This window comes from Mastigoproctus giganteus, chromosome 2 (genome assembly GCF_048544385.1).
Source record: "Mastigoproctus giganteus isolate SK-2022 chromosome 2, ASM4854438v1, whole genome shotgun sequence".
In the NCBI taxonomy this organism is placed as follows: Eukaryota; Metazoa; Arthropoda; class Arachnida; order Uropygi; family Thelyphonidae; genus Mastigoproctus; species Mastigoproctus giganteus.
Window position 1 is genome coordinate 102,073,021 of NC_143576.1, and position 27,909 is coordinate 102,100,929.

General features: G+C 36.7%; 1 protein-coding gene across 2 annotated transcripts in view; it reads right to left on the reverse strand.

Moving 5' to 3' along the window:
• LOC150089468 (band 7 protein AGAP004871-like) overlaps nt 1-27,909 on the reverse strand; it is a 320,570-nt gene that overhangs the window by 726 nt on the left and 291,935 nt on the right. For both annotated transcript variants that reach the window (XM_090368612.1, XM_090368611.1), the window contains exon 7: nt 16,965-17,043. In XM_090368612.1, coding sequence (XP_090224738.1) covers nt 16,965-17,043 — 79 coding nt within the window. The remainder of the gene's footprint in view (nt 1-16,964; nt 17,044-27,909) is intronic.

A 27,909-nucleotide genomic window follows, 5' to 3' on the forward strand; every position in this document is an offset into this window, starting at 1 on the left:
AATGCTTTTCACCTATTTATGAAATAAATTAATGGAAATATTTTTCCATTTCTCTAGCAGAGAGTTTAATTTTTACAGAGATGTGATGGAATAATAATAAAAAAAAAAAAAAAAAAAAAAGCTAATTGAAACAAGACACTTAAATTGAGAACAGGATGTCTATTTATAAAAATTTGTCACTTAAAACACTGATTGTAGATTCACTGTTTTGGTAAAAGTTATTGAGAGATTTTTTGAAACTTTAGTAATCCTCTCCTTACTGATTAGTCTCTACAACCATTTTACCGATGGATACCAGTACTACTTTTACACAATACAATAAATCTAGGCCATTTAAAAAAATAATAATAAAATAAACCAAAACAGAACGATGAGAATTTTCCATGTTTAATTAATATGTGCTCTAAAAATGAAAAAGATGTTTATGACAGAGAAAGTATGACTTAATGTATTGCAAAAATAATTACATTAATATGTTTGAGGAAGCCAACAGTTTTATTTTATTCAGCTTTCCACCTAATCATAATCTGATCAACTAATAAAAATTTCTACACGTTAAATTTATGATAATTTTACATAACAATGAAAGAAATTGTTTTTACATCCAGACAGTTTCATTCATCTGAACACAACAGTTATTTCTTAAAAAGTCTTTCAACATTTCCATTATGTTGCAGAATGACAAACAAAAAGCCACACTTTTTCAGTTTCCATCTTGAAATATAAACTAAAAAAACTTTTATGAAACAAAATTTAAGCAGATAAAACTGACTAAATAAATCTGTTGTCACACTGATACTACATATAAATATTTTTAAAATTTTTCTTTTTCTCCCAAACTGGTGTACTCTATAGAAGCATCCATTCCATAAATTTGAATTTATTGAAGGATTCAGTCCACTTTTCTAGGCATTCAAGTTGTTTTATACCTATTAAATATTTCTTCACTGTAAATACTGTGATCAGTTAATTTAATTTTTATTTATTCACTTGCTTAGAAGACAAGATAGCAAATTTTTCTTAAATGGATAATTTCAGGATGTTGATAACATAATGCACATATTATACAGTTTAAAAACATTAAATTTTTAGTAACTGCTTACTGAGAATGTGCCAAGTCCTCTTATTTAACAGTTATTTGAAAAACAAATTTACAATATATTTTGGTGGCTTTTCTTCTTCAAGAAACAATATGTTCAATATAGTACTTTAAAAATTTTTAATACTCAATCCACTGCTTCGTATAAACTAAATTAGTGAATTTTTGAATGCATCAATAGCTTCTTTTATGTCATACCTTCTAAAGAACAAAATTTTCTTGATTTTTGTTGCAAACTATGTGGTTTACAAAACACTGACGTATTTTTCAAATCAATATTTTTATAAAAATATTTTAGAGTACTATATATCGATTAATGTTTATTCTCACATTCAGCATTGCTATGAGGAGCTGTTAAAATGCAGCATAATTCGGGAAAATTAATATTTCGAGTTTATTCATGCACTTGTTAATTCCTAAAACAAGGATCATTGTGCATCAGTTCTTTCTTCTTCTTCTTTCATAATTATAGGAACCTATAATGCTATGAAAGGCTTCTTTCATAGCATTATAGGTTCTCAAACTAAAATTGACAGAGCTACTGATATGGTAAAATATCTATTTCCTTAATTTTAATGACATTACTGCAGAGATATATTCTTACCACGTATATGCCATATCCAAAAATTTCATTACTTCATTCAGCATGTTCCATCCACTTTTTCTTACTATTGAATACACCATGAATTGTCAAACTAATAGAGTAAGCTTATCTGTGAAAAGATGTAAACCTCCCAAACACGTCCTGATTTATTTCACAAATATACATGGTCTGATTCTAATCTCAATGATGTCCATTTCCACTTGCAGTCTGCCAAACCCCATGTACTTTTTCTGACAGAATCTCAGTTATCGGTTGATTCAACTACTGCTCATCTCAGATGCCCAAATTATTCGCTGTATGATTCCTTTCACCTCAAAGGTGGTACTTGTGCATATGTCCGTTCTGATATTCCCTGTCAGAGACTTGGCAATTTGGAATCTCCTCTATTTGATCTTCTCTGGCTTAAAATCTCTCTAACTCATTGTGTCAAATTCATCTGTTGTCTCTACCGTTCTCCCAACTCCACTAATCACTTGGAGCTCTTTGACTTCCTCTCTTTGCAACTTGACTTTCTCCAGTCCAACTTTGCTAACAGTGAGGTAATTTTCCTTGGTGATTTTAATGTTCACAACTCCAGCTGGCTTCCGTTTTCTAGTCAAACCAACCCAGCAGGTAGAGATGCTGAGGCTTTTGCAATTACTAATGATCTAGCACAGATTGTTCATTTACCTACAAGAATACTGGACAATCCTAACCACACAGCCAACGCGCTTGATCTTTTTCTCACAAACAAGCTTTTGACACTGTTGCGCATGGAAGACTATTGTACAAATTGGAGCAGAATGGTATTAATGGTAAGTTGCTACAATGGATAAAAGGATGGCTAAGTGGGAGAAGACAGAGGGTGGTAATCAATGGGTGCTGCTCTTCTTGGACTAATGTTATTAGTGGAGTCCCACAGGGTTCGGTGTTAGGTCCACTGTTGTTTTGTATATTTATCAATGATATTGATGAAGGTATATCAGGCTTAATGTCGAAGTTTGCAGATGATACAAAGGTTGGCAGGGTTGTTAATGACAGTAATGGCAGTGTGCTACTGCAACAGGATCTAGATAATTTGGGCAGATGGGCTAAGAAGTGGCAACTGAAGTTTAACCTTGACAAATGCAAAGTACTGCATATGGGTAGAAGTAACCCCAGAGAAACGTACCAACTGTGTGGTACTACACTTAACGTGGTAGAAAATGAAAAAGACCTGGGAGTAATTGTGCAGTCAGATATGAAGTTCTCTGAGCAATGTAGACAGGCTGCCAGGGCAGGTCATGGGGTTTTGTCAATGATATATAGGAATTTTGCTAGCAGGGAAAAGGAGGTGATTATCCCTCTGTATAAGGCAATGGTCCTTGAGTACTGCGTACAGGTCTGGAGGCCTCATTTTAGGAAGGATGTAGATTTACTTGAGCGTGTACAGAGAAGGGCAACAAGATTGGTGAGGGGAATGAAGGGATCCTCTTACCAAGAGAGGCTTAAATTCTGCAAATTGCAGTGGCTGGAGACTAGGCACCTGCGCGGTGATCTGATTGAGGTGTATAAGGCCTTGAATGGGTTGAGCACGCTGAATTCTGATGGGATCCTTCCACTTGTTCAGATTACGAACCTAAGGGGGCATAAATTCAAATTAAGAAAAGAAAGATGTAGAATAGATGTGCGGAAATTTGCCTTTAGCCAGAGGGTGGTTAATTGCTGGAACAAACTTCCATCTGTCGTTGTGGAAGTTGATAGGTTGAATAAATTTAAGGAGGAACTGGACAGGCATTTGGAGGGAATGGTGTGATTTTTTTTTTTTTTTTTTTTTTTTTTGGCTGATGCTGCATAAGCTCATACATTTGCTTTCTTGCATCACATGCCACTACTACTACTACAACCCTTCGAAGTATACAGTCGAAGTGTGAGGTCCTTTAGACTCTCAGATCACAACTTGGTGATTATCTCTTCCCCAATGGAGCGTTTATCTCATGGCTATTCCCAACCTCATATTGTTTGGCATTACAAGAATGCAAAATGCGATGACCTATGAGATTTCTTTTCTTCTTTTCCTTGGTCGGATTACTGTTTCAAAACTTCTCATGTCAACATTTGCTCATATCGTGTCAGTGAAATTATTCTTGCAGGGATGGAATCCTTTATCCCACACTCCACTTTAAAATCTCATCCTTTATCTAAACCTTCATTTTTCCAATAAATGTGCTAAGGCTGTTCAAGAGAAGGACATTGCATGTCGTAATTGGCTTGTTTCTAATTCTTCAGTTTCATTTTCTCCCTACACCAAAGCTCGTAACAATTGTAAAGCAATTATTAATCAGTCCAAACTAGAGTTTGAACAGGCTAAGAGTAGAAAACTTGCTTCTTGTCCTAATGGTAGCTGAGCATTCTGGTCTCTTGCTAAAGCTATTGGCCACAACTTTTGCCCATCTCTGCTCCCACCTCTGTCCTAACCAGATTGTTCTGTTGTCACTTCAGCCAAGGATAAAGCTGACCTGCTAGCATCCCATTTTCCTTCCAACTCATGTATTAATGATCTTGGTAAAACATCTCCCACCATTTCCAACACGCTCCATTCAATGCCTCCTGTGGTCTTCCGTCCAAAGGATGTCAGAAGAATTTTGACGAATCTTGATGCTAAGAAAGCTCCAGGTCCTGATGGTATTTCTCCACCTGTTCTCAAAATCTGTGCTCCTGAACTTACTCCTGTTCTTTGCCGCCTTTTTTCACACTTTCTTATTCCGAAGGTGTTTTACCTTCTGCTTGGAAATTTGCTCATATCCAGCCAGTTCCTAAAAAGGGTGACAAATCCCTCCCATCCAATTATCGTCCCATTGCAATTACTTCTACTCTTTCTAAAGTAATGGAGAAATCAATTAACTGCCAACTCTTAAACTACCTAGAAACCTTCCGTCTGATCAATGATCGCCAGTATGGATTCCGTCAGTGTCGATCCACTGGTGATATTCTGCCTTATGTTACCCATTTATCGACTAATTCAATGGAAAGGTTCGGTGAAACACAAGTAGTTGCTCTTGACATCTCAAAGGCTTTCGATCGTGTTTGGCATAAAGGTCTTCTAAACAAGCTTCCATCTTATGGTTTGCCAATTGTTTTTTGTAATTGGTTATCCAGTTTTCTCTCTAATTGCTCACTGAGGGTAGTAGATGGCTCTCTGTCTTCTATCTTCTCCACTAATGCTGGTGTCCCCCAAGGTTCAGTTCTTTCCCCCACTCTTTTCCTCTTGTATATTAATGACCTTCTTCCATTCACTGGAAACCCTATGCAGAGTTTTGCCGATGATAGCACATTGCATTCCACTTTCCTGTTTGAGAAACCTTGCCCTGCTCAATCAGCTTCAACTTCTCGAATATCCACTACCAATTCCTTAAATGCCGATCTCCGGGTAATTCTCCAGTGGGGCAAAGACAACTTAGTTGATTTAAATCCTTCTAAAACTCAGTCTTGTCTTATATCTCGCAAAAAGGATTCTTCTGCTCCTATGCTTATCTTTGGTGACACTCCGTCTAGGCAAAGTGATATATCTCTTTTGGGGATTACCCTGACTTCAAATATCTCTCTTGGCACAAGCACATTAGAAATATTGCTTCCTCTGCATCCAAAAAAAAAAAAAAAAAAAAACACTTGGGTTTTCTCTTTCGCTCTCGATGTTACTTTTCTTCCAAACAGCTATTCACTCTGTACAAATCGCAAATCCGCCTTATCATGGATCATGGAATATTGTTCCCACATCTGGGGTGGTGTCCCCAAAACATCTCTCTCAGGCTTCTTCTCAACCTTCAACCCAAGCACGTTACTAAGTACTATAGGTTCTAATACCCCTCATGTTGGGGTTTATATATAAAAAAAAAAAAAAAAAAAAAGTACTGGAAACGTGTGTGTGTGTGTGTGTATGTGTGTGTTGCAAAATTGGTTCATTTAAATTTAGTTCAAAATAATCTGTTCTCACAAAATAGCACTATTCAGTGATGAACTGGTTCTCCAAATACGATTATATTTAACTTAATGCTTCCAAAAACTCAACTGGTACAGCCAGCATACTTTTTATTGTTGTAAGGAAATATGCTTTGGTCTTAGCAATTTGCAACAGAAAGTCAGCTGGCCATCAAACTAACTTCACAATTTGCCAAATTTATTCATAATGGGTAATAATAACATTGGAAATTGGATACGAGGGTATCCACATGTTGGCCAAGATTTTTGCAGCTCCAGTGAACACTAAGTTTTTATTTATATTTAGTAATTTTATTCACTTAATTTTTATACTAAATTATTTTCTATAAGTAGCTTTATAGTTCCAGTCAAGCTCCATTGTTTATTTTGAATTAAATAGCGATTTTGAAAGTTAACACACTGTGTCCATAGATTTACCATTCGTAACTTGCCGCCATTGTTATACGATACAGAATAGAGTAACATAAATCCCAAACTTCATAGCATAAGGTTTAACGTAAAACTATATAGCAAAATATGTAGCACTGTATTAGGAATCTGTTAGATTAGTATAGTATCATCAATTAATCAGTAAAATTTATTAACCCTATTACATTTCTTTGTTAATTAAATTATACTTAAATGGAATCGTGACCCAGACTAGAGCAGCAAAGCAATGGGCACAAAGCAACAGGAGTGCTTTGGCTCGGGAGAGAACCAAAGGGGAGCAATTCTCCAATGTTTGACAATCTAAAAAATGTGTGAAATGATTGCAGACCTTTCTAGAACAGGACATGATCTCACCAAGGGGGGATGGCTTTGTGTGTGCTAGGTGCAGAGACTGAAGAAATTAGGCACCAACTCAGCATTCTGATGGGAGAGTTTGAGGTGCAGGGTGGAAAAACCCTCAATGAAATTAATATGAGGAACCCATCGAACTCTCAGTTGCCCAACTCGACGAGCTCACTCCTGTGCATCAGGCAAAACAGTGGCAATCTCCAAGGAAGAATGCATGCACTGGTCCCCACAGGAACTAGTTATTGTTGGTGTCTATTGTCAGGGACACAGGGATTAGATTATGCAAGAAGGATAGGTGGAACAGGACCAGGGTATATCTGCCAGGGGTGAAAGCTGATGACATTGTAGGGCAAATATCATCTCTTAAGGGCACAGAAAGTGATATTGCTGTACACGTTGGCACTAATGTCCTTAACAGTAAGAGATCTACAGATTTACTTAACAAGTACAGATCAATGCTGAAAAAAAGTCATGAGTTAGGGTTAAATTTAACCCTAAAATTTAACCTTAAATTTGTCTTCAATTCTGCCCAGACGCAATAGGAGGGAGTATATGATGACAGCCTTGTCAATCAATTTGGCCCTGGGGAGACTGCAAGGCTCACGGGGTAGAATTTTTTACAGCATGGTCTGTGCTTGCTACCAGTCTTGAGAGACTGCTTCTACAGGGATGGTATACACTTAAATAGAAAGGGTGCAAGAATATTTGCTGATGCTATCGAGGCAGTGTTAGGTGGGTCAGAAAACTGATAGCTTGGTGGGATTTTCAGTAGCCACAGGCAGAGGCAAAAGTGATTCTTGCACTGCTTCTATTGTAATGAGCAGCAGCCTAGAGAGCAAGTTGCGGGATTTCATGAATTGCTGGGAGTCATCATGGAACAAGTAAATACATGGGCTGTGTTAGGGTAGCTAAGAGTAAGAACAGGTGCATGTACACCAATGCTAGACATATAGTAAATCAATTTGATGAATTTGAAGTGCTGATCAAGATATCAAAGGCAGATATTGTTGGGATATCAGAGACATGGTGTCACACAGATATAAGCAGTGCAGAATTGGAATTTGACGAGTTTTTTGGGTTTTTTTTAATTAAAAATGAATGGTAGACACATTTTCAGCAAAATCTATTTATATTCTATGTACAATGGTGAAAACAAATTAAAGAAAATTTTAAAAATAAAAACCATTTCAACATTTTAACTTCAGGAATTAGGAAACACAGTTTCTTGGCATTGGATCAATCTCATATTTCACACATTGAAGATGATGGACTCTTCAGTGATGGTGAAGAGGTGAACACCACTGTTCGATTCACTGTTAAGAAAATCAAGAGTTTCTGGTCTTTTACAGTGGAATTCGAGCAGAAGTCTGCTCCGCAACTTCCTCCGTAGGCTCCACTTGAGATGTTGCACCAATGTGTCGACAGGAGGCACTTCGTCCCGCTTCGTGTGTGCTTCAAGTAAAAGCTGTAAATGACAACCTTGGTGGCAATGAATAAGAAGTTGCAAGTGGTGTGTGCTGTCTGCTCAGAGTGGAGCAGATACCAGTAGTTCTCCTGAGTATGAACGTGGTTGCAAGCAAGCTTGCTTGCTTGCAACCACGTTCATACTCAGGAGAACTACTGCATCCAACGTTCATACTCAGGAGAACTACTGCATCCAACGTTCATACTCAGGAGAACTACTGCATCCAAAGCATATTTGATCAGTTCCTTGTTCACGGGGCATGCCAGGTATGTGTGTTCCAGGGTACCTAGACTGGCACAGAAGAGGCAGTAGTTTGAGGTGCATAACCCAAAAATTTGTAGCTTGACTGGAGTAGGAAGGACGTTGTGTCACAGTCTCCATTGGATGTCTGCATCCGATTTGGAACATTTAGTTCTGTATGGAAGGTTCCATTGAAAGTTAGATGGTGAGTGGAGAGGGGTATAGGAAGAGCATGGAAGGTGGATGACAAGAAAATCGTGGATGCATGGCGAGACATGATTAGTTAATAGACTTTTTTGGAGGGTGCAAGAGATGGGCACCGTATCTTCTGGTGATGTGATGATGAAGGTTGGTGCAGATGAGGATCTGGTGACATTTTCAATCCCTTTGGCTGTAGTTTTATCTGGAAGAGCTTATTTATTCCACAGTATATGAATATGTTTTTGTCACGTTTATACACTGTCTTCTCATGTATCTCTCTCTCTACTTTTTTTTTTTTTTTTTTTTTTTTAAGAGCCACCATTAGTGGTTACTGTACATGCCCACAAGTTAGAAGGGTGCAAGGTTGCTGTATGCTGCCATGAAAAAATGCACAGCTCATTGCAAACTGTGGTGCTGAAAATTTGGCTGCCCTTAATTATACATGTATTCAGTCGCTATAAATATGTCAACCCTTCTGGCCTCAGCCCTGAATAAATGGAAATTTATTATTATTAAAAGCTAACTTCAAAAAATATTGCCCTTCAATCCATGCATTTTTGGTGCTCCTGTACTAGCATGGCAAGTGTTTCACAATGCTGAAGAGGTGTCTATTCCCCTATTGTAAGAGGCAGAAACCTCTTAGTCCCATCTGCATTGGTGCACAACAGCAATAACTGTCTCCTTACTTTTACTTCCACCTCCAGCCTTTTAGAGTGAACATTCGGTCAGAAAAAATATGTTAACAATAAGCCAGTTTCATCTGTGTTGAAAGTGTCCCTTGGACACTTTCAACACCATATGTAGCCTGTTGATGATACGCAGTAAGGGTACAGTGAAATTTGAAAATCTGAATTAGGTCTCAACTTTTGAATAGGTTCTCTATTTCAAAAAGATTTCCAAAACCAGCTACAGTCACAAATTATTGTAATGAACTGGAAGGAGCTATAATGAAAATTTGCTGTTATACAGTATAACATTTAGAGTTTACTTTACATTTAAATTTTTAAGTACTTTCTCAAGAACTGCTTGTTCACAGGGACAGAACTGAAGGGAATTCATAGACCTCTAAGATTCACTGGAAGCTTGTTTGTTTGTTTGTTTGAGAATTTTTTAGGTGCATGGGCATCTATGGCTATAGTGTGCCAGCACTGGAAGCTGCTGTTCAGTAAATATAAAATATTGCATTTATTAAAAAAAATCCAAGTTGTGTTGTTGGTGAACCTTGTCACTAATATAGCTAGTCATGGCATTCTACACAAAGTATAATTAAACTCAACATCATCATCAGCCATTTTCAATCCACTGCAGGATGAAGGCCTCTCCAGCAACTTTCCAGTTCCTTCTGTTTTGAGCACTGCCATCCATTTACTACCCACAAACTCATGAATTTCATCTATCCATCTCCACCTTTGTCTTCCAGGTTTTCTTCTAGCTCCTCTTGGGTACCATTCTGTTACTTTCTTAGTCCATCTGTCATCGTGTCTTCGAGCTATGTGTCCTGCCCGACCATTTTAGTTCTTTAGTTTTGATAAGAATGTCCTTTACTTGAGTTTGCTGCCTAATCCATGTGTTTCTCTTCTTATCTAACAGTCTGATTCCTAATATAATTCGTTCCATTCTTCGCTGTGCAGTTCTCAGCTTCTCTTCCATTCTTTTGGTGAGTGCCCAAGTTTCACTTCCATAAGTCATGGTGGGGAGTATACATTGGTTCATTATTTTACATTTCAGATAAACTGGGATATTGCTCTTCAGTATGTGACTATATTTCCTGAATGCTATCCATCCAAAATTTATTCTTCTCTTGACTTCCAGCCATTTATCATTATTACAGCTAATAACTTGTCCCAGATAAGTATACTGTGTGACTCCACCTTTTCAATTACTGCTCCTTCAATCATTATTTCCCTTTCTGTTGCATACTTGTTCATTATTACTTTTGTTTCAGCCATATTCATCTTTAGTCCAAAATCCTTACTAACTGTGCATAACTGATTAAGATTTTCCTCTAATTCTTTGGGATCTTGGCTTATGACCACAATGTCATCTGCAAATCGTAAATGGTTTAGGTACTCTCCATTCACATTGACTCCTTTCTGCGACCAGTCTAATCTTCTGAAAGCTTTCTCAAGGGCAGCAATAAACAGCTTCGGAGATATTGTGTCTCCTTGTTGAACTCCTTTCTCTATTTTAAATTTTCTACTGTCTTTATCTAGGCTAATAAAGGAGGTAGCATTCTCATATATTTTCTTCAAAATCATAATATATGGGGTATCTATGCCTTGTCTTTCCAGTGCCCGAAACATTGCCTTATGCTGTATGGAGTCAAATGCCTTTTTATAATCCACAAATGGCAGGCATAATGGTGTTTTATATTCATTTGCTTTCTCCATTAGCTGTGATATTACGTGAAGGTGATCCATAGTTGAGAATCCTATCCTAAAGCCAGATTGCTCTTTTGATTGATTCTCATCAAGTATTCTTTCTAATCTATTAGTAATGACCCTTGTGAACAACTTGTAGATGTGGGATAACAAGCTAATTTGTCTATAATTTCCAATTTCTGATTTATCTCCTTTCTTATGCAGCAAAACTATGATTGCATTATTCCACTCCTTAGGCGTCACACCTTTTCTAATGCACGTTGTGAAGAGCCTTGCCAGTTTGTGTTATGTCTCTTCCTCCCACTTTTAACAACTCTACAGTAACTTCATCTTCCCCTGGGGCTTTCTGATTCTTCATTTTCTTCAATGCATATTCTACCTCATCAGGAAGAATATCAGGTATGTCATATGTGTTGCTAATATGCGATCCATCCTCCCCATTGCTGGCATCATTCCCTCGCTCCTTGTATAATTCTCTATAGTAGTCTTCTGCTATTTGAATTATGCCTTCTCTGCTGTTTATAAGTACACCATCGCTATTCTTCAGTTTCAGTATCATTTGTCTTTCTGTATTACTGCTCATGGCTGCTGATTTAAATCCTTTGTTTTCCCTTAATGCTTGTTCTACTTTTCTTGTGTTAAATCTTCTTATGTCCTCTCTGAGTCTCTTTCTAATGGCTTTGCATAACTCGGTATACTCAATTTTCTTCTTGTCAGTGTTTATCTTGCTCTTCATTTGTTGCCTTTGGTTCATCATAACAAGTGTTTCTTGACTAATTTTTTCTTCTTTGGATTTCTTTTTCCCTATAGGTTTCTTGGGCTTTATCACTTTCAGAAAGTTGTAATATTCCTCGTCGATATCTTGGTCTTGAGCAGTCTGCAGAAGCTGAAACTTGTTATTAAGTTCCAGTACATACTGCTTTTTCTCCTCTTCTTTTATCTCAAAGACCTTTGTATTATTTACTCGAGTCAGTTTTTTCCTTTCCTTTCCTACATCTATATCAAGTGTACATCTTACTATTCTGTGATCACTTCCAAAGTTTACCTTATTCAGGACAGTAACATCATTCACAATATATCTTCTGTTAGTGAAGATGGAGTCAATTTCATTAGTTGTTAATCCATTTGGACTCTTCCATGTCCACTTTCTGTTCACCCTTTTCTTGAAAAAAGTGTTCATTACTGAGATTTGCAGAATCTCAATCCTTGAGATTCTGCAAATTCCAGAAGTCTTTCGCCTCTTTCATTTCTTTCACCAATTCCAAAATTTCCTATAGTTCCCCTTTCTGCGCCGTTTGGTCTTTTTCCGACCTTGGCATTGAAGACTCCCATAATAATAGTGTAGTGGGTTTTCTGCTCATCTAGAAGACTCTCAATTTCGGTGTACATTTCTTTAACCTCTTCATCATCATGGCTCGATGTCGGTGCATAAATCATTATAACCTTTAGCTTGTACCTCTTAGAAATCTTGAGTATTAGTCTTGACACCCTTGGTGATGTACTTTTGAATTCCAAAATGTTTTTTTTTTAAATCTTTATGGACCAGAAACCCAACTCCACCTTCACTCCTTTCACTATTTCCATTGGTGTACAGCAGATTTCCACTTGATAAACTTATAAGTGATCATTTCTTCTTCTTGTTTCAGCCAAACCAATGATATTCCAATTCACATTTTCTAATTCCTTTTCCAGCTCTAATATCCAGTCTTCACTGATGAGTGATCTAACGTGTAACAGGCCAAGTTCAGTTTCTGTGCATGGCAGCCTGGTCATACCCAGAGATTCTTAGCACCCTCTGCTTCCACTCTGATCCTCTCACTGCTGTAAGAGGGGGAGTGAAAGCCGCTGGGGACTGAGGGCCATTTGTTTTGTCGTGCTGTCATATGCTGGAGGGTTTGGTCTTTTCCTCATCACGCTGACCAGGCATCTTGAAGAGAACCACTCTACATGTTCATTGCCACCTAAGTGACGTAACAGGACTTACCATCGAGAAGGTGTACATGAGTGGATTTTAGGGAGGCAGGCCAACCGGACTTCTCCTAAATCTTCTGTAATAGAAAGATACTGGATCCATCGGTGTTTTAGACTGAGTATCTGATAACACACAGGATACCTGTTCTCCTCTAAGCCCCATTAAACTCAACAGTGATACATAACTAGCTACATTAGTGACAATATTCACCAACAACATTGCCTAGTTCTCCAAATTTCACAGAAATAAAATGCAAAAAAAAAAAAAAAAAACTTACAATGGTAATGCTATCATCTTTGATCACTTAGGGCAATGGTACACGAATATTCAAAACTCTGCATGTAACTGTCTTACAAAATGAAATGTAACAATGTATTTCTATGAAACAGTCCAAATGAGCATTGAAAACGTCATGTCATTGTACGGATAAATTTTTGAAACTAGACTATCAGCAAATAAATCCATTCTCAACTGTGTAGTAAAGAACCATGGTATCAACCAACTACCAAGTCTGAAACTGTAAAATCCATCAAGTAACCTGAAATTTTTGGCATTTGCTTTTATGTGCACTATTTACTTTGTATTACACCTAGATATTGCAATAAAATTATATTAAATTAAGTAAAGTTAAAGTAAATTAAATTAAGTAATAAAATTCCAAGCTGATGAGATTCTTCCTCTTGCCCGATTAATTGCCTAAGGGAACAAATTCAAATTGAGGAAAGACAGTTGTAGAATAAATGTGTAGAATAGAAATTTGTCTTTAGTCAGCAGGTGGTTGATTGCTGGAACAAACTTCCATCATCATTGTGGAAGTTGACAGCTTAAATAAATTAAATAAATTCAAGGCAGAACTAGACAAACATTTGAAGAGAATGGATGGATGGATGAAATGGGAAGGGTTTTTTTTTTTGGCTGATGCTGTATAAGCCTGCTTTCTTGCATCATATGCCTCTACTAATGCTAATGCTAAAATAAAAATATATAAAACTGTAAAGTATGCTGACATTATTTTTTATTAACTATACAAAGTTATAGCTTAAAAAATTATAAAACAGCTAATGTTATTTGGCCTTATTGAAATTATATGAAGTTTGTCTTGCCCTTTTGTGTGTTTCTGCAGCCAGCAGGATTTAAACTGTCTAGTTAATACAATAATGTTAATACAACAATGTTATGGCTCACAATAGCCAGATCCCGAACTGAAACCATTATAACCATAGTTGTTTTTGCACCATAAAAATCCAAACCAACCAACCAACTGAATTGAAACTGGATGGCCAACTAATACCAGTACATAGGCACATCAGGCATTTGTTTTTAGGACTAATACTTGTTCATAAACTGATCCTCTTCATACACATTAAACAGTTGAGAACCAACAAAATTTGCCTTTACAATGACCACAAATCAGTATATATTTGTTGAACTTGCCATAAGTGGTATTATAAAATTACTGTTACTCATCTGGAAAGGTCTAGGTTCAAATTTCATTATATACTGGTGGAGTTTCTAAAGTTATCTTAAATCAGGGCTGTGGATGACCAGTTTCAGCTGGAGGAGGTGGAGTTCCCCCATGGCACAATATGCAGATCAGCCAGTGAGTGCATGCACACATACTTGTATGGACAGTACACAACTGCCTAATTTTCTGATATACCTAAAAACCAAAACAACAACTCTGCAATTAGTTGTCCTGATATTGCACTAGTTTCAAACAAATCTCTAATCTGCATTTGAAAGATTTAACCAATTTTTATGATAGCCTCATTCAGGACTTGCCGATCCCTCATTACACAGAACATGGTCTCTTAAATAAATAACAGAAAAAAAAAAAAAAAAAAAAAACAAGACAAAATTTGGCAATGTTATTTGTTTTAAAGTAGAGCAGGTAAAGTGCCTTCTGCTCTAAGCAATATATTAACTAGACTGTTTAAATCCTGATAGCATTACAAAACTAATTATGCTTATAGGAGACAGTACACAAACAGACATTTCTGCTTTCACAATTTTCTTGCTCAGAAATATTAATAACTCAAACCCACATACTGAAATAAAATAACATGAAAAGAATTTTCTGGGGTACTTTTTGTTCATTGAAATCTGTTGTTGTCGTTATTTGGTGTTTTAGGAGCATTAGCAACTAAGGCCATATTGCTCCGAGGATATGTGGGTGCCTCCGTAGCCAGGTGGGAAGGAGCAGCAGTGCATAGCACACGCTTCTTGATTAGACCGGGGTTCGAGCCCGTCACCACCAAATACAGAGGATGCGGAAAGGTCAGGGAATGACCACCGCATATCATGGAGCAATATGGCCTTAGTTGCTAATGCTCCTAAAAACCAAATAACAACAACGGGGATATGTGATGGTCATTCCCTGACCTTTCCGCATCCTCCATATCTTGCGGCTCACGGGCTCAAACCCCGGTCTAATCAAGAAGCGTGTGCTACGCACTGCTGCTCCTGCTCACCTGGCTACAGAGGCACCTCACTGAAATCTATACAGGAAGAAAAGTACTTGGAATGTTACTAAGCATTCTAAGTACTTTTATTTGGATGGATCTACTAACAGTAATTTCTCTTTTGTGATTTTATTTTTAAATAGATGCAGGGTGCTGACACAACCAATCTGAATGAAATTCATTTTAAGACTGAGAAAAATGCTCATGTGTAGTTAGTACATTGTGCTATATGCTATGTTTCTGACATGCTCATCTAGATTCACACAATGTTCATATGGCATGTATACACTACACATGGCATTTTGAATGTTCATTTGGCACCACCCTTAGGCAGTAAGGGTAATGCTACACGAGCATCTCCCTTACTACCTAAGGGTCCTGTTGCTGCCTATACCAACATGCAGTGCCATAAAATTCTGCTGACAATGGATCATACTCTGTAGATGTTTTGCAAACAACGTTACAACACCTCGAGTGAAAGTGACCAAAGAAACAGCCAAAAACATTTTCCTTCATCATAGTAATGCATACTAGGTGGCACACTGTGCTTCTGACTTCCAGAGGAATGAACATTGAAATTGTACCACATTATTTGCACTCTGCAACTTTTGGTTCATTCCAGAATTGAAGAAAGATCTTGAGGCATATTATTTCTATTATCTAGGACATGCAAGGCTGCACAGGTGAAATCAGTGTTGTCAAAGAATGATTTGTACCATGATTTGGAGTCAATCCACAGCAGAAGTGCACTGCATTCCAAGGTGTATATTGGAGAAGGAACATATTGATTTGGTTGATTAAATATATCTCACTTCTGTATGTACATGTATCATTATTTTCTGAATGGTCCTCAATATTTATCTACTGCACCTGTGACATACTGAAATATCAAAGCTACACACACTGACAGAGTAACATGAAAAGAATTTCTCAGGATGCTTTATGCTCATTGAAGATTTATATGGGAAGAAAAGTACTTAACATGCTGCTAAGCATCAGATGCATAAGTATTGCTCTTGCTTCCCTAACTGCTTCAGCAGCCACAGCTCCCTATAACTTAACTGACAAAGGACATATTTTCTGTGAATGAAAAAATAATTTAGGAAAAAGTAACCTAACCCATAAACTATCATGCTGCCTTAGATTTTTACCTCTAACCTTTTTTGTGTGCAACAGTAAAAGTGACTTTTTCCAAAGAATTTGGAAGTTTACAAAAATTGAAAGACTATGTATTTAAAGACAAGACCATCTCAAATCTTGTTGAAAGGGCATTCCTCCTATATTGATATTTTAAAAACTATTGTAAATATAAACAACTACTACTTAACCACTGAGAGATAGCAGCACATCTCTATAAAGTTTCAAGGGAATCTGCACATATGTACTTCGCTGACAACCTTCAAACCTTAGATATGTGTTCATATTCACTGGGTGCTTATATGAAAAGGTGTGTGTGTGTGTGTGTGTGTGTGTGTGTGTGTGTGTGTGTGTGTGTGCGCACACACACACACACACACACACATACAAACCATACATATTTGTACTGCTGAAAGTTAGGCATGTGCCCACAAAAGTAAGTACACAATTTTATACCATGTATCTTTAAATACACTAATACTGTAAATTATAATTTTCAGTAATATTACAGTTCTCAAATTATCATTTGTAATATAACTGAGTAATTTTAGTATTTAATTTTTTTTTTTCAGTACAAGTGTATTTACTATTACATAGAAAACAGTTAAAAATATAAGCAAGTTTCATAAAAAAAAAATAATAATAATAAAAAAAAAAAAGACTGATTACCTTTGCTCTTGCTTCCCTAGCTGCTTCAGCTTCAGCAGCCATAGCTCTCTGTAACATAACTGGCAAACGGACATCCTTTCTATGAAAGAAAAAAATAATAAGAAAAAGTTATCATAATTCATTTTATAGAGTATGACCATGGAACATTATTAAAATATTCCACCATTAAATACTATAGCATTTTATGAGGATAATTTAAATGAAAGTGAGTTTTTTATTGTTTTTTTTTTACCAATAACATTAGTAAAGGCACATGATGTAAGAACGCAAGCTTATACAGCATCAGCCAAAAAAACTTCCCATTTCACTCACCCATTCATTCCAAATGTTTGTCTAATTCTGCCCTGAATTTATTTAAGCTATCAACTGTTTGTTGTTCTAGTTTGTTCTAGCAATTAACTACGCGCTGGCTAAAGGCAAACTTCCGTACATCTATTCTATAACTGTTTTTCCTCGGTTTAAATCTATTCCCCCTCAGGTTTGTAATTTCAGCAAGAGGAACAATCCCATCAGCATTAAGCCTACTCAATCCATTCAAGGCTTTATACACATCAATCAGATCGCCTCGCAGGTGCCTAGTCTCCAGAACCTGCAATTTGCAGAACTTAAGCCTTTCTTCATAAGAGCACCCCTTTGGTCCCTTCACCAGTCTTGTTGCCCTTCTCTGTACTCATTCTAGCAACTTTACATCTTTCCTAAAATGAGACTTCCAGACCTGTATGCAGTATTCAAGCTATTGCCTGACCACTGCCTTATACAAGGGGATAATCACCTCCTTATCGCTGCTCACAAAATTCCTGTATATCATTGACAAGACCCCAATAGATGGGCAATGATATACTATGGCAGCATGTCTGCACTGCTTAGAAAACTTCATATCTGAATGCACAATTACCCCAGGTCTCTTTCATTCTCCACTACCCTGAGTGTAACACCACCCAATTTGTACATTTCTCTGGAGTTACTGCTACCCATATGCAGTACTTGTACTTTGCACATGTCGATGTTAAACTTCAGTTGCCACTTCTCAGCACATCTATCCAAAATTTTCCAGATCCCGTTGCAGCAGATACTGTCATTACTGTTATTAACAACCCTGCCAACCTTTGTATCATCTGCAAACTTGGACATTAAGCTTGATATACCTTCATCAATATCATTGATAAATATACAAAACAACAATGGGCCCAACCCTTTGGCACACCAATGATAACATTAGTCCACAAAGAGCAATATCCATTGATTACCGATCTGTCTTCTCCCACTCAACCATCCTTTTATCCATTGTAGCAACTTGTCCTTAATGCCATACTGCTTCAATTTGTACAGTAGTCTACCATGTGCAACAGTATCAAAAGCAGTCCTGAAATCCAAGTATATGATATCAAAATTGTTTTTTGCATCCAGTTACTTTGTGACCACGTCATAGTATCCAATCAAATTGGTTAGACAAGACTTCTCTTTAACAAATCCATGTTGTGTTTGAATTTTTACTGCTGTCTTGTCTAGATGATCCTGCAATGCTTCTTTAACCAGTGACTCCATTATTTTCCCTGGAACCGAAGTCAAACTAGCAGGTCTGTAATTACTCCAGTCACCCTTTGATCCCCCTTTGTGAACTAGAGATACATTTGCACATTTCCAGTCGGAGGGGACTTCCCCAAAGTCCAAGGATGCTCTCATAATTATGGATAAGGGTTTGCTTACTTCCTTTGCCACCTAATTTAATATAACTGGATAGATCCCATGCACCCCAGGTGCCTTTCTTATGTTCAACAACAATTTTTCCTCCACTTCGCTCTCAGTTATTACCTATTCATTTAACTCCCTGATAGAGTTTGATAAACATCTGGCCCGCTCATCCTTGAATGACTCGTCATGTGTGAATGTAGTTGCAAAATACTCATTTAATTTGGTAGCTATCTGAGATGATCATCTACAGTCAAACCATTGATATCAAGTGGACCAATCTGATTCATCCTCTTCCTTTTAGAGTTTATATAAGTAAAGAAGTCTTTACACCCTTTGCCAAAGATTTTCCAAAGTTCAGGTGCTTCCCAAGTAATAAGAAAATCTAGCATTACCATTAACAAATATAGAACCTTACATTTAGCAGTACTGTATTTTTAACTGCCATTTCTCAAAAAAATTAAATATCTGGACTTTTCAAAAAGAAACAAGATAGGAGTTATTATTATTGTTATTTGGTTTTTTTTAAGGAGCATTAGCAACTAAGGTCATATTGGCCGTGGGATATGCGGTGGTCATTCCCTGACCTTTCCGAATCCTCTGTATTTGGTGGTCACGGGCTCGAAACCCCGGTCTAATTAAGAAGCATGTGCTACGCACTGCTGCTCCTGCCCACCTGGCTACGCCACAAGATAGGAGTAACTACAGTAATGTGATATATTTAATCATCAAGGCCAGCTAGTCTTTTTCCAAAGTATACACTCTGGAAAACAAGGCACTTTTCCCATGAATGACTGGAAACCATGGTCCAAACCATTCTGAGATTTTTCTTCAATTCCAGCCAAAAATCACAAGGTGCCAAACCTTGGCAGAAAACAGAATGTGATAGAATTCTAACAGTCATTTCCAGAAAACTAAAAACCATGGTATGGTGCATGTGGGTATACATTATTGCAATGAAAAAGATTGTTCACTGGGCATTTCTCATAATTTTTATTTGAAATATTATAGCACTGTGTGCAAATAATTAGTATAGTATGGTCCACTGTTGATGATGATGACCACAAACCATGATGGACAATGGCAATCAATCAACCCCAGGGGCTCACATCTGGTGAGTATGGGCTTGGCACACCCAGGGCCCCGAGCTGGAAATCATCATTCTTCTCTTTCTTGGTGATTCCTTTCTTTCTCTCTCTCTCTCTCTCTCTCTCTCTCTCTCAGGGTAACTCGGGAATTTTTTTTTTTTTTTTTGGCTGGTGCAGCACAAGCCTGAGGCTTCCTTGCACCATATGGCCAATAATAATAATAATAACTGTTTTCATAAATACACAATTCATTTATATGTGATATGAATACTACTTCCTTCATGTCTGACAGGTACAAGCAGGCCCAAATGTGTTTACACAAGTTGATTCCTATAAGTCAGGTGACTATATCAATCTGCAATGTGTTTTATTTGCATTCAGTATTCTTGTATCAATAGTAGCAAATGATGCAAGAAAGCAAGCTTATTAAAAAAAAAAAAAATTCCCACAACACTTTTCCATCCTTTCCTATAGTTTGTCTAGTTGTTCCTTGAATTTATTAAAACTACCCACAATAATGAATGGAAATTTGTTCAAACAATCAACCACCTGCTGGCTGAAGGCAAACAGCTACATATCTATCCTGCAACCATCCTTCCTCAATTTATGCCCCCTCATTGTCGTCTGATCTAAGAAAGAGGAAGGCCATCAGCCCTGAGCTTACTCAATCCATTCAAAGCTTTAAACACCTCAATCAGATCACCTTGCAAGTGCCTAGTCCCCCAGACACTGCAAATTACAGAACTGAAGCTATTCTTGGTAAGATCACCCTTTTATTCCCTGCACTAATCTATCTCATTGCCCTTCTCTGCACCCATTCCAACTGATCCTTCCTAAAATGAGGTTTTCAAACCAGTTAGCAGTACTCAAGATATAGCCTTAACCATTGCTTTGTGCAATGGGATAATTACCTCCTTTATGCCTGCTAGCAAAATTCCTGTATATCATTGACAAAATGCCATGAGCTGTCCCAGCAGCCTGTCTGCACTATTCAGAGAACTTCACAGCTAATTGCAAATCCATATACCACAGTTGGTATGTTAAACTAGGAATACTGCTACCTATATGTATTAGTCAGCAATTAACTTCAACTGACATTTCTCAGTCCATCTAATTTTTATAGACCTTTTTGCAGTAGCATACCTTGATTACTGTCATTAACCACTCTGCCAACTACTGTATCAAGTAGTTGGCTGAGTGGCCTCATAAAACTCAGACATTAAGCCTCATAAACCTTCATCAATATCATTAATACATATAGAAAATAACACTGGATCCAGCACTGAATGCTGTGGGACTCTACTAATAATATCAGTGTCCATTAATAATCACTCTTTCTTCTCCACTCAAAATCATCCCTTTATTCCAAGCAATAACTTTCCCTTAATGCCACACTGCTACAATTTGCACAGCAGTCTTTTTATGTGCAATAGTATCAAAAGCTTTCCTGAAATCTAAGTATACAATATCAAAATTATTTATTTGCATCCAATTCTTTTGTTACTATGCCATGGTATCTTATCAGATTGATCAACCAAGTTCACACCTTAACAAATCCAGCTGTGACTACAGTATAACTGCACGTCTGTCTAGATCAGGGTTTCTTAACCAGGGGTCCACGGACCCCTTGGGGGGTCCATGGAAGGATTTCAGGGGATCCGTGAGCTTGGATGGGAAAAAAATCAACTCATTAATTTCCTTCACTTATGAATGTATGTAATAAATTACAATTGTATTAGCTGTATCTGTAGTCACCAATAGAAATAACAGATATTTTCATTTCATATTATAGTTATTGCATATCTCGAAAAATCGCTTATGCTCATCGTTACTTTGAAATTACGGCAGTTATTAGACCTGCCGCTAGATCGCACTTGATTGCAGGTCCTACTGTGGACAGACTATCGTGCGACGTAGTTGGCAAACTATCCGGCAAATCAGCGCCTAGTAGGCCACTTTTAACACGAATAGACACGCTCGCTACGAGTGTAAACCAGGTATGTTCAAACACGTCCTACGGTTTAGATAACAGTTGAAGTGTGTAACTTAACCTTTTCGCTGGTATGTGCATGTATACCGGCCCAACGGTGGAGGCTACAGGCGTGTATGTACGCCCACCGTGTGTCTATCGATGCATACAGTCTTCGTATATGTCTTTCTTAGTTGCTAATATTGCATTAATTATTTAACAGTTGTTACAGACCAAAATTAAGTTGAAATGTCGAAGAAAAGGAAGTATGATGAAAACTATGTATTATTTGGTTTCACTTCCATTAATGAACTTGACGGGACTCAAATACCGCAGTGTTTTTTTGTGTGGAAAAATTCTTGCGAATGGAAGTATGAAGCCAGCAAAACTGAAAGACCATCTCAAGTCTGTCCATGCTGAAAATGCATCTAAAGATGCTGGTTTTTTTCGTGCGAAAAAAATCTCAATTCGAAAAAGCAGGGACACGTCCAAAACTTGGATTTGCCATTTCACGAAAACCTTTTCTTGAAGCATCCTATAAAGTTGCTTACCAGATTGCCAAGCAAAAGAAGCCCCACACTATTGGAGAGACTTCAGTAAAGCCATGTACACTGGAAATGGTCGAACTGGTCTGTGGACTGGAACAGGAAGCTGTTCCCTTGTCAAATGGTGTAATACATTCTAGAATAGTTGATATGTCTTTTAATATTTTGAAGCAGGTCATCGACGAAATAGCAGCCTCGCCATTCCCCTTCAGTATGCAATTTGATGAAACTACAGACATTTCTCAATGTAGCCAGCTCCTTGTTTTTGTTCGCTATGTGCATGCTGACGCCATCAAAGAAGAATTCTTATTTGGCGAGTCTCTTTCGGAAACTACAAAGGCCGTCTACATTTTGAAATGGTAAAAAGTTTTTTTTACAAACGAAACTTTGAATGGAAAGGAAAACTTCATTCTCTTTGCACTGATGGAACTCCTGCAATGCTTGGTAATACGTCTGGTTTTGCTACTTTAGTGAAAAAAGAAGCTCCTCAAGTCGTCACTCATTGCTTTTTACACAGACATGCACTGGCAACAAAGACTCTTCCATCAACCCTGAAAGAAGTATTATCAACAGCCATAAAAGTTATCAACTTTATCAAAAGAAGTTCTCTGAATCATCGTATTTTTAAAAGATTTTGTCAAGAAATGGGAGCAGAATATGAAGTGCTTCTCTACCACACAGAAGTGCGCTGGCTTTCAAGAGGACAAGTCTTGAAGTGCTTGTTCGAACTGAGGGCAGAAGTTTCACTTTTTCTGGAAGAAAGAAAACCCACTCTTGGAACATTTTGAAAGGAAGGATTTTATCCATGGGTTGGCTTACCTGGCAGATATTTTTCACCATATGAATGAGATAAATCTTTCCATTCAATGTCATGAAGTCACCATTATGGATGCAACTGAAATATTACAAGCTTTCTTGGCTAAGTTACCAATATGGAAGAAGAGAGTAGAGACCGACATTCTTGCAAACTTTCCACTGTTGCAGGAAGTGCTTTACCAAGATGTAGTTGAAATGCAAACTTCTCTCTCAATTTGTTTGAAAAGAGAGATCTGCGAACACTTGGAAACATTACAGAACTCTTTTAAAAGTTATTTCTATCTTGATGGCATGAAAATTGAACCATGGATCCGAAATCCTTTTCTTTCTGATATAAACCGTATCGAAGATGTTGACTTAACCAAAGATGAACTCATTGATCTTAGGTCAAAAAACTTACTACGATTGGAGTTTACCTCAAAAAGCCTTGGAGAATTCTGGAGTTCCCTGAGAGAAGCTTATCCTCGTCTTGTAAAGCGAGCTATGGAAGCTTTGATACCATTTGCAACAATATATCTGTGCGAATCGGGATTTTCAGCACTTGTAACAATGAAAACAAAAAATCAAAATCGATTAGATGTCCAACATGACGTGTTGCCTTGTCAAATCCCACACCATAGTTTAATGTTCTTATTCAAGATAAACAACAACAGTCTTCACACTGATATGTCCTTAAAAAATAAAATTTAACTTCAACTTTCCTATATTTTAAATGTATTATATTATTATTATTCAATGTGTTAAGAAAGAAACACATATATTACTGTATAATGTTTTTTTTTAATTTTGGTAACTATTTCATTAAACTGTTTTTTTTTGTAATTTTATTTTATGCATTTAAAAACATTATTCTGAGAAGGGGTCCGTGGCATTCACCTGACTGGCAAAGGGATCCATGGAATTAAGAAGGTTAAGAACCCCTGGTCTAGATGATCCTGCATCACTTCTTTAACCAGTGACTCCATTATTTTTCCTGGAAGAGAAGTTAAGCTAACAGGACTGTAATTATTCATTGCACCCTTTGATCTGCATTGAATTGGGGATATGTTTGCATCTCCAGTCAATACAGACCTCCTCTGAATCCAAAGATGCTCTCAACATTATGGCTAAGGGTTTACTTACTGCCTTTGCTACCTTCCTTAATCTAATTGGATAGCCCCCATCTGCCCAAAGTGCTTCCCCCGACATCTCTTTCCCTAAATAATTCCTTTTGTGTGAATCTAGAAGCAAATACCTATTCAGTTTGTCAGCAACCTGAGCAGGATCATCAACAGTTAAACCATTGATATCAAATGGGCCAATATGATTCACCCACTTCCTTCAAATGTTTGCAAGACCTCTTTGCTTATTTTTCTTTGCATCCTTTGCAAAAGTCCTCTCATAATCTTCCTCAGCTTGCCTAACCTCCTCTGTAACTTGATTACAGACTAGTTTATATCTACCATAGGCTTCTATATCACCTGATAATTTATACACATCCTATGCATTTTTCTTCTGTGCCAAAAGTCTCAGTTCATCTGACATCCATTTAAGTCTAACCTTTGAACAGTATTTCTTATTTGGTATGAAAGCCTATTAGCTTTTGCCATTACTTCCCTGAATGCTTCCCCATTCAGAAGTTGCTGTTGGTAACATCATCTGTTGGTCCCACTGCCTGGAATTTAAAAATTGTCTAAAACCAGACAGTTTTTAGATTGTCTGGTCACTGTTGTACACTTTCAAATTTAATCCTAACTCATGGCTTTTTCTCAACAATGCCCTGTACTTGTTAAGTAAGTTCTCAGATCTTCTACTCTTAATATCATTAGTGCCAATGTTTTTCAACAGTATCATCTTTTGTGCACTTAAAAGATATTTGCTCTACAGCATCCTGAGCATTTTTATGTTTAGCTTCAACAATTTAGTTTCCACTTTCTACTCAGTTATTACAAAATCCTTTATCTCTCTCTCTGTTAGAGTTTGATAAACTTCTGGCATCTGCTCTCCTAAATAATTCCTCATGCGTGAATATAGATGCAAAATATCTATTCAGCATCCTGAACAGGATCTTTTAAATCAGGCCTGGGCAAACTTTTGTGCTGAAGGGCCACAATAGGAATTCAAAAAGAAGGCGGGCCGCACGTAAAATACTATTTTTAGATATATATTATTTGTTATCATGAATAAGAAATATAACATAAAAAAATTATTCTCTAACAACCAAGAATTTAATGAGATGAATGGTACTGTTTTACGTCTTTTAACATTTTTTTAATTTCGGGTGTTAATTTTGTAGTTGAGATTCTTAAAACTGCTTGTAAATGTTCATCGGTGATGCTTGATCGTAAAGAATTTTTATTTAGATTCATGATGGAAAATGTTTCTTCACATATGTAGGTTGATCCAAAAATAACCAACATTTTTCGGGCAAAATCTTTAAGTTCGTCGAATTTGTCCAAATTAAGAGTATTGTAAAATTTACAGATTTCCTCACGATGGTGCAATTCCCTTAAATCGGTATCACACTGCAGATCTATAATCTGAAGCTGTAGTTCACTCGGTGCACTATCAATTTCTATTGAAAATGGGTCGCACACTATTGCCAAACTTGTCTCAATTTTTCAGAAGTCGCCAAATCTTTGTGAAAAGTCGTCATTCAAAGCGTTGATAATTTCACAATATTTTTCAAATTTATTTTCTGGAATCTTCAGCAAATTCATGGCTGGAAAGTGGTCTACCTTGTTAATCAATAAATGTCGAAGGAACAACTGGAGTTTTAATTGAAATCCATTCAAAAACTTTTTACCATATCATGGGCGTATAAAATTTTTCCCTTGTAACACGGTGTTGAAAGTATTTAAGTGTGTCACAATGTCCAGGGTAAACGCAAAATCACAAATCCAGTTATTATCAGCTAATTCAGGAAAGTCCATAATATTTTTCAGTTTTACAAATAGAACGATGTCATCTTTAAGATCCCATACTCGCCGAAGAACTTTTCCTAAGCTAAGCCATCGAATTTGGCTATGATAAGGAATATCTGTGTACTCGGATTCAATATCTTGAAGAAAATTAACGAATTGTCTGTGTTTCAGGCCCCCTTGATCGTATTAAATTTACTAGTTTAATAATACAAGATGTGACATGTTCAACTTTTAACACATTTTTACATAATACTTGTTGATGTATAATACAATGAATTGTAATTAAATTATAATCAGGATAATTTTCACAAATTTTATCCTGAATTTTCTTTAACACTCCAACATTTTTACCTGTCAAACTTGGTGCTCCGTCAGTTGTTAAACTTACCATTTTGTTCCATTGTAAATTATATCTTGTTAAGCATTTTTCAACCTTTTCAAATATATCAGCTCCCGTTGTTTGGTCTTTAAGAGATTCCATTGAAAGAAGCTCTTCAATAATTTCAAAATTAGAGGTACATCCACGTATGAAAATTAATAACTGCACAGTATTTTTTTGGTCGTTACTTTCATCGAGAGCTATCGAGTACCATATTATGGATTCTAATAAATGTATTATGTAAATGATAATTAATGTGTTATCTAATACTGATAATAATTGCTCATTCAAATTTGTATCGATACATTCAATTCTTCTTACTACGGTTCGCTGAGATAAACTTATATTCTTAAATTTATTTTTAATGTCAGGACATATAATTCCACAAGCTTCAGTCATACATTCTTTAATATAGTCTCCATCACAAAAAAGCTTGTTGCTTTTTGCAATTATATGAGAAATAACAAAACTTGCCTCTACAGTAGCTTCTTGTTCCTTAGTTAGCCGCGTAAACACATTTTGTTGTCTAGATAAATTTTGAATCAATCCATCAGCAGTTTTCTTTCTCGCTTCTGGAGTTAAATTGGCACCATATTCGGAATGTTTAGTAGTGAAATGTCTTTTAATATTGTACTCTTTCAACACTGAGACACTCTCCGGGCAGATGAGACAAATAGTCTCTTATAAACGCGCCCGTTGGCTCGCTCCGGTTTGCGCACAATTTCAAATTCTATCTCAATTTGAACAATACAGAGATGATAAAACAATTTACAAGTCGACAAATTCTGTAATGTATTACATATACAAATTTATTTTTCAAAAAGGCGTCGCAAAAGGCATAAAATAAGTAAACTTTTTTCGAAAATACAATTAAAGCTCATGGGCTGCAGAAAAATGTGCAGCGGGCCGCATGCAGCCCGCGGACCATAGTTTGCCCGGGCCTGTTTTAAATGATATCAATTGTACCATTTAAGAAATTGTTCACCCTTTCATTTTTTATGGTATTTATTTTGTTTCAAAACCATATTAACATATAACACTCTGCAATCATTACAGAAATCTGACTTATACATGTGGATCTTGAATGAGCAGCTCAGTTCAGGCATAAAATAATGTTTCATTCATCTGAAAGTTGTGGCACAATCAAATGCTGAGTGATACTTTCATTTGTAAGTAACAGACTATGTTAGGGCTTCTGCCATTGACCCTCCAATGTCTCTAAAATGTACTTTGGGTTAAATACTTTAACCCAGAATTTTTTTTTTAAATGCCTGGCACCATATAATAATAAAAAAAAAAAAAAAAGGTAAACTGCAGCCATTATCAACCCACTGCAGGATGGAAGCCTCCTCAACAATTCATACTGAGCGAAATTGACCATAATCTTAGCCATATAATATTAGGGGCAAAAAATTTGAAATCCATTTGTTAAACTAATAAAATTTGAATATTTTGTTTTATTATATCCATAAATATTCTATGGCCAATAACAAATACTGATTTATCTGATAAACTTTCATCTAAAAGATAACCAAATTGTTTTATTTCACAACAGC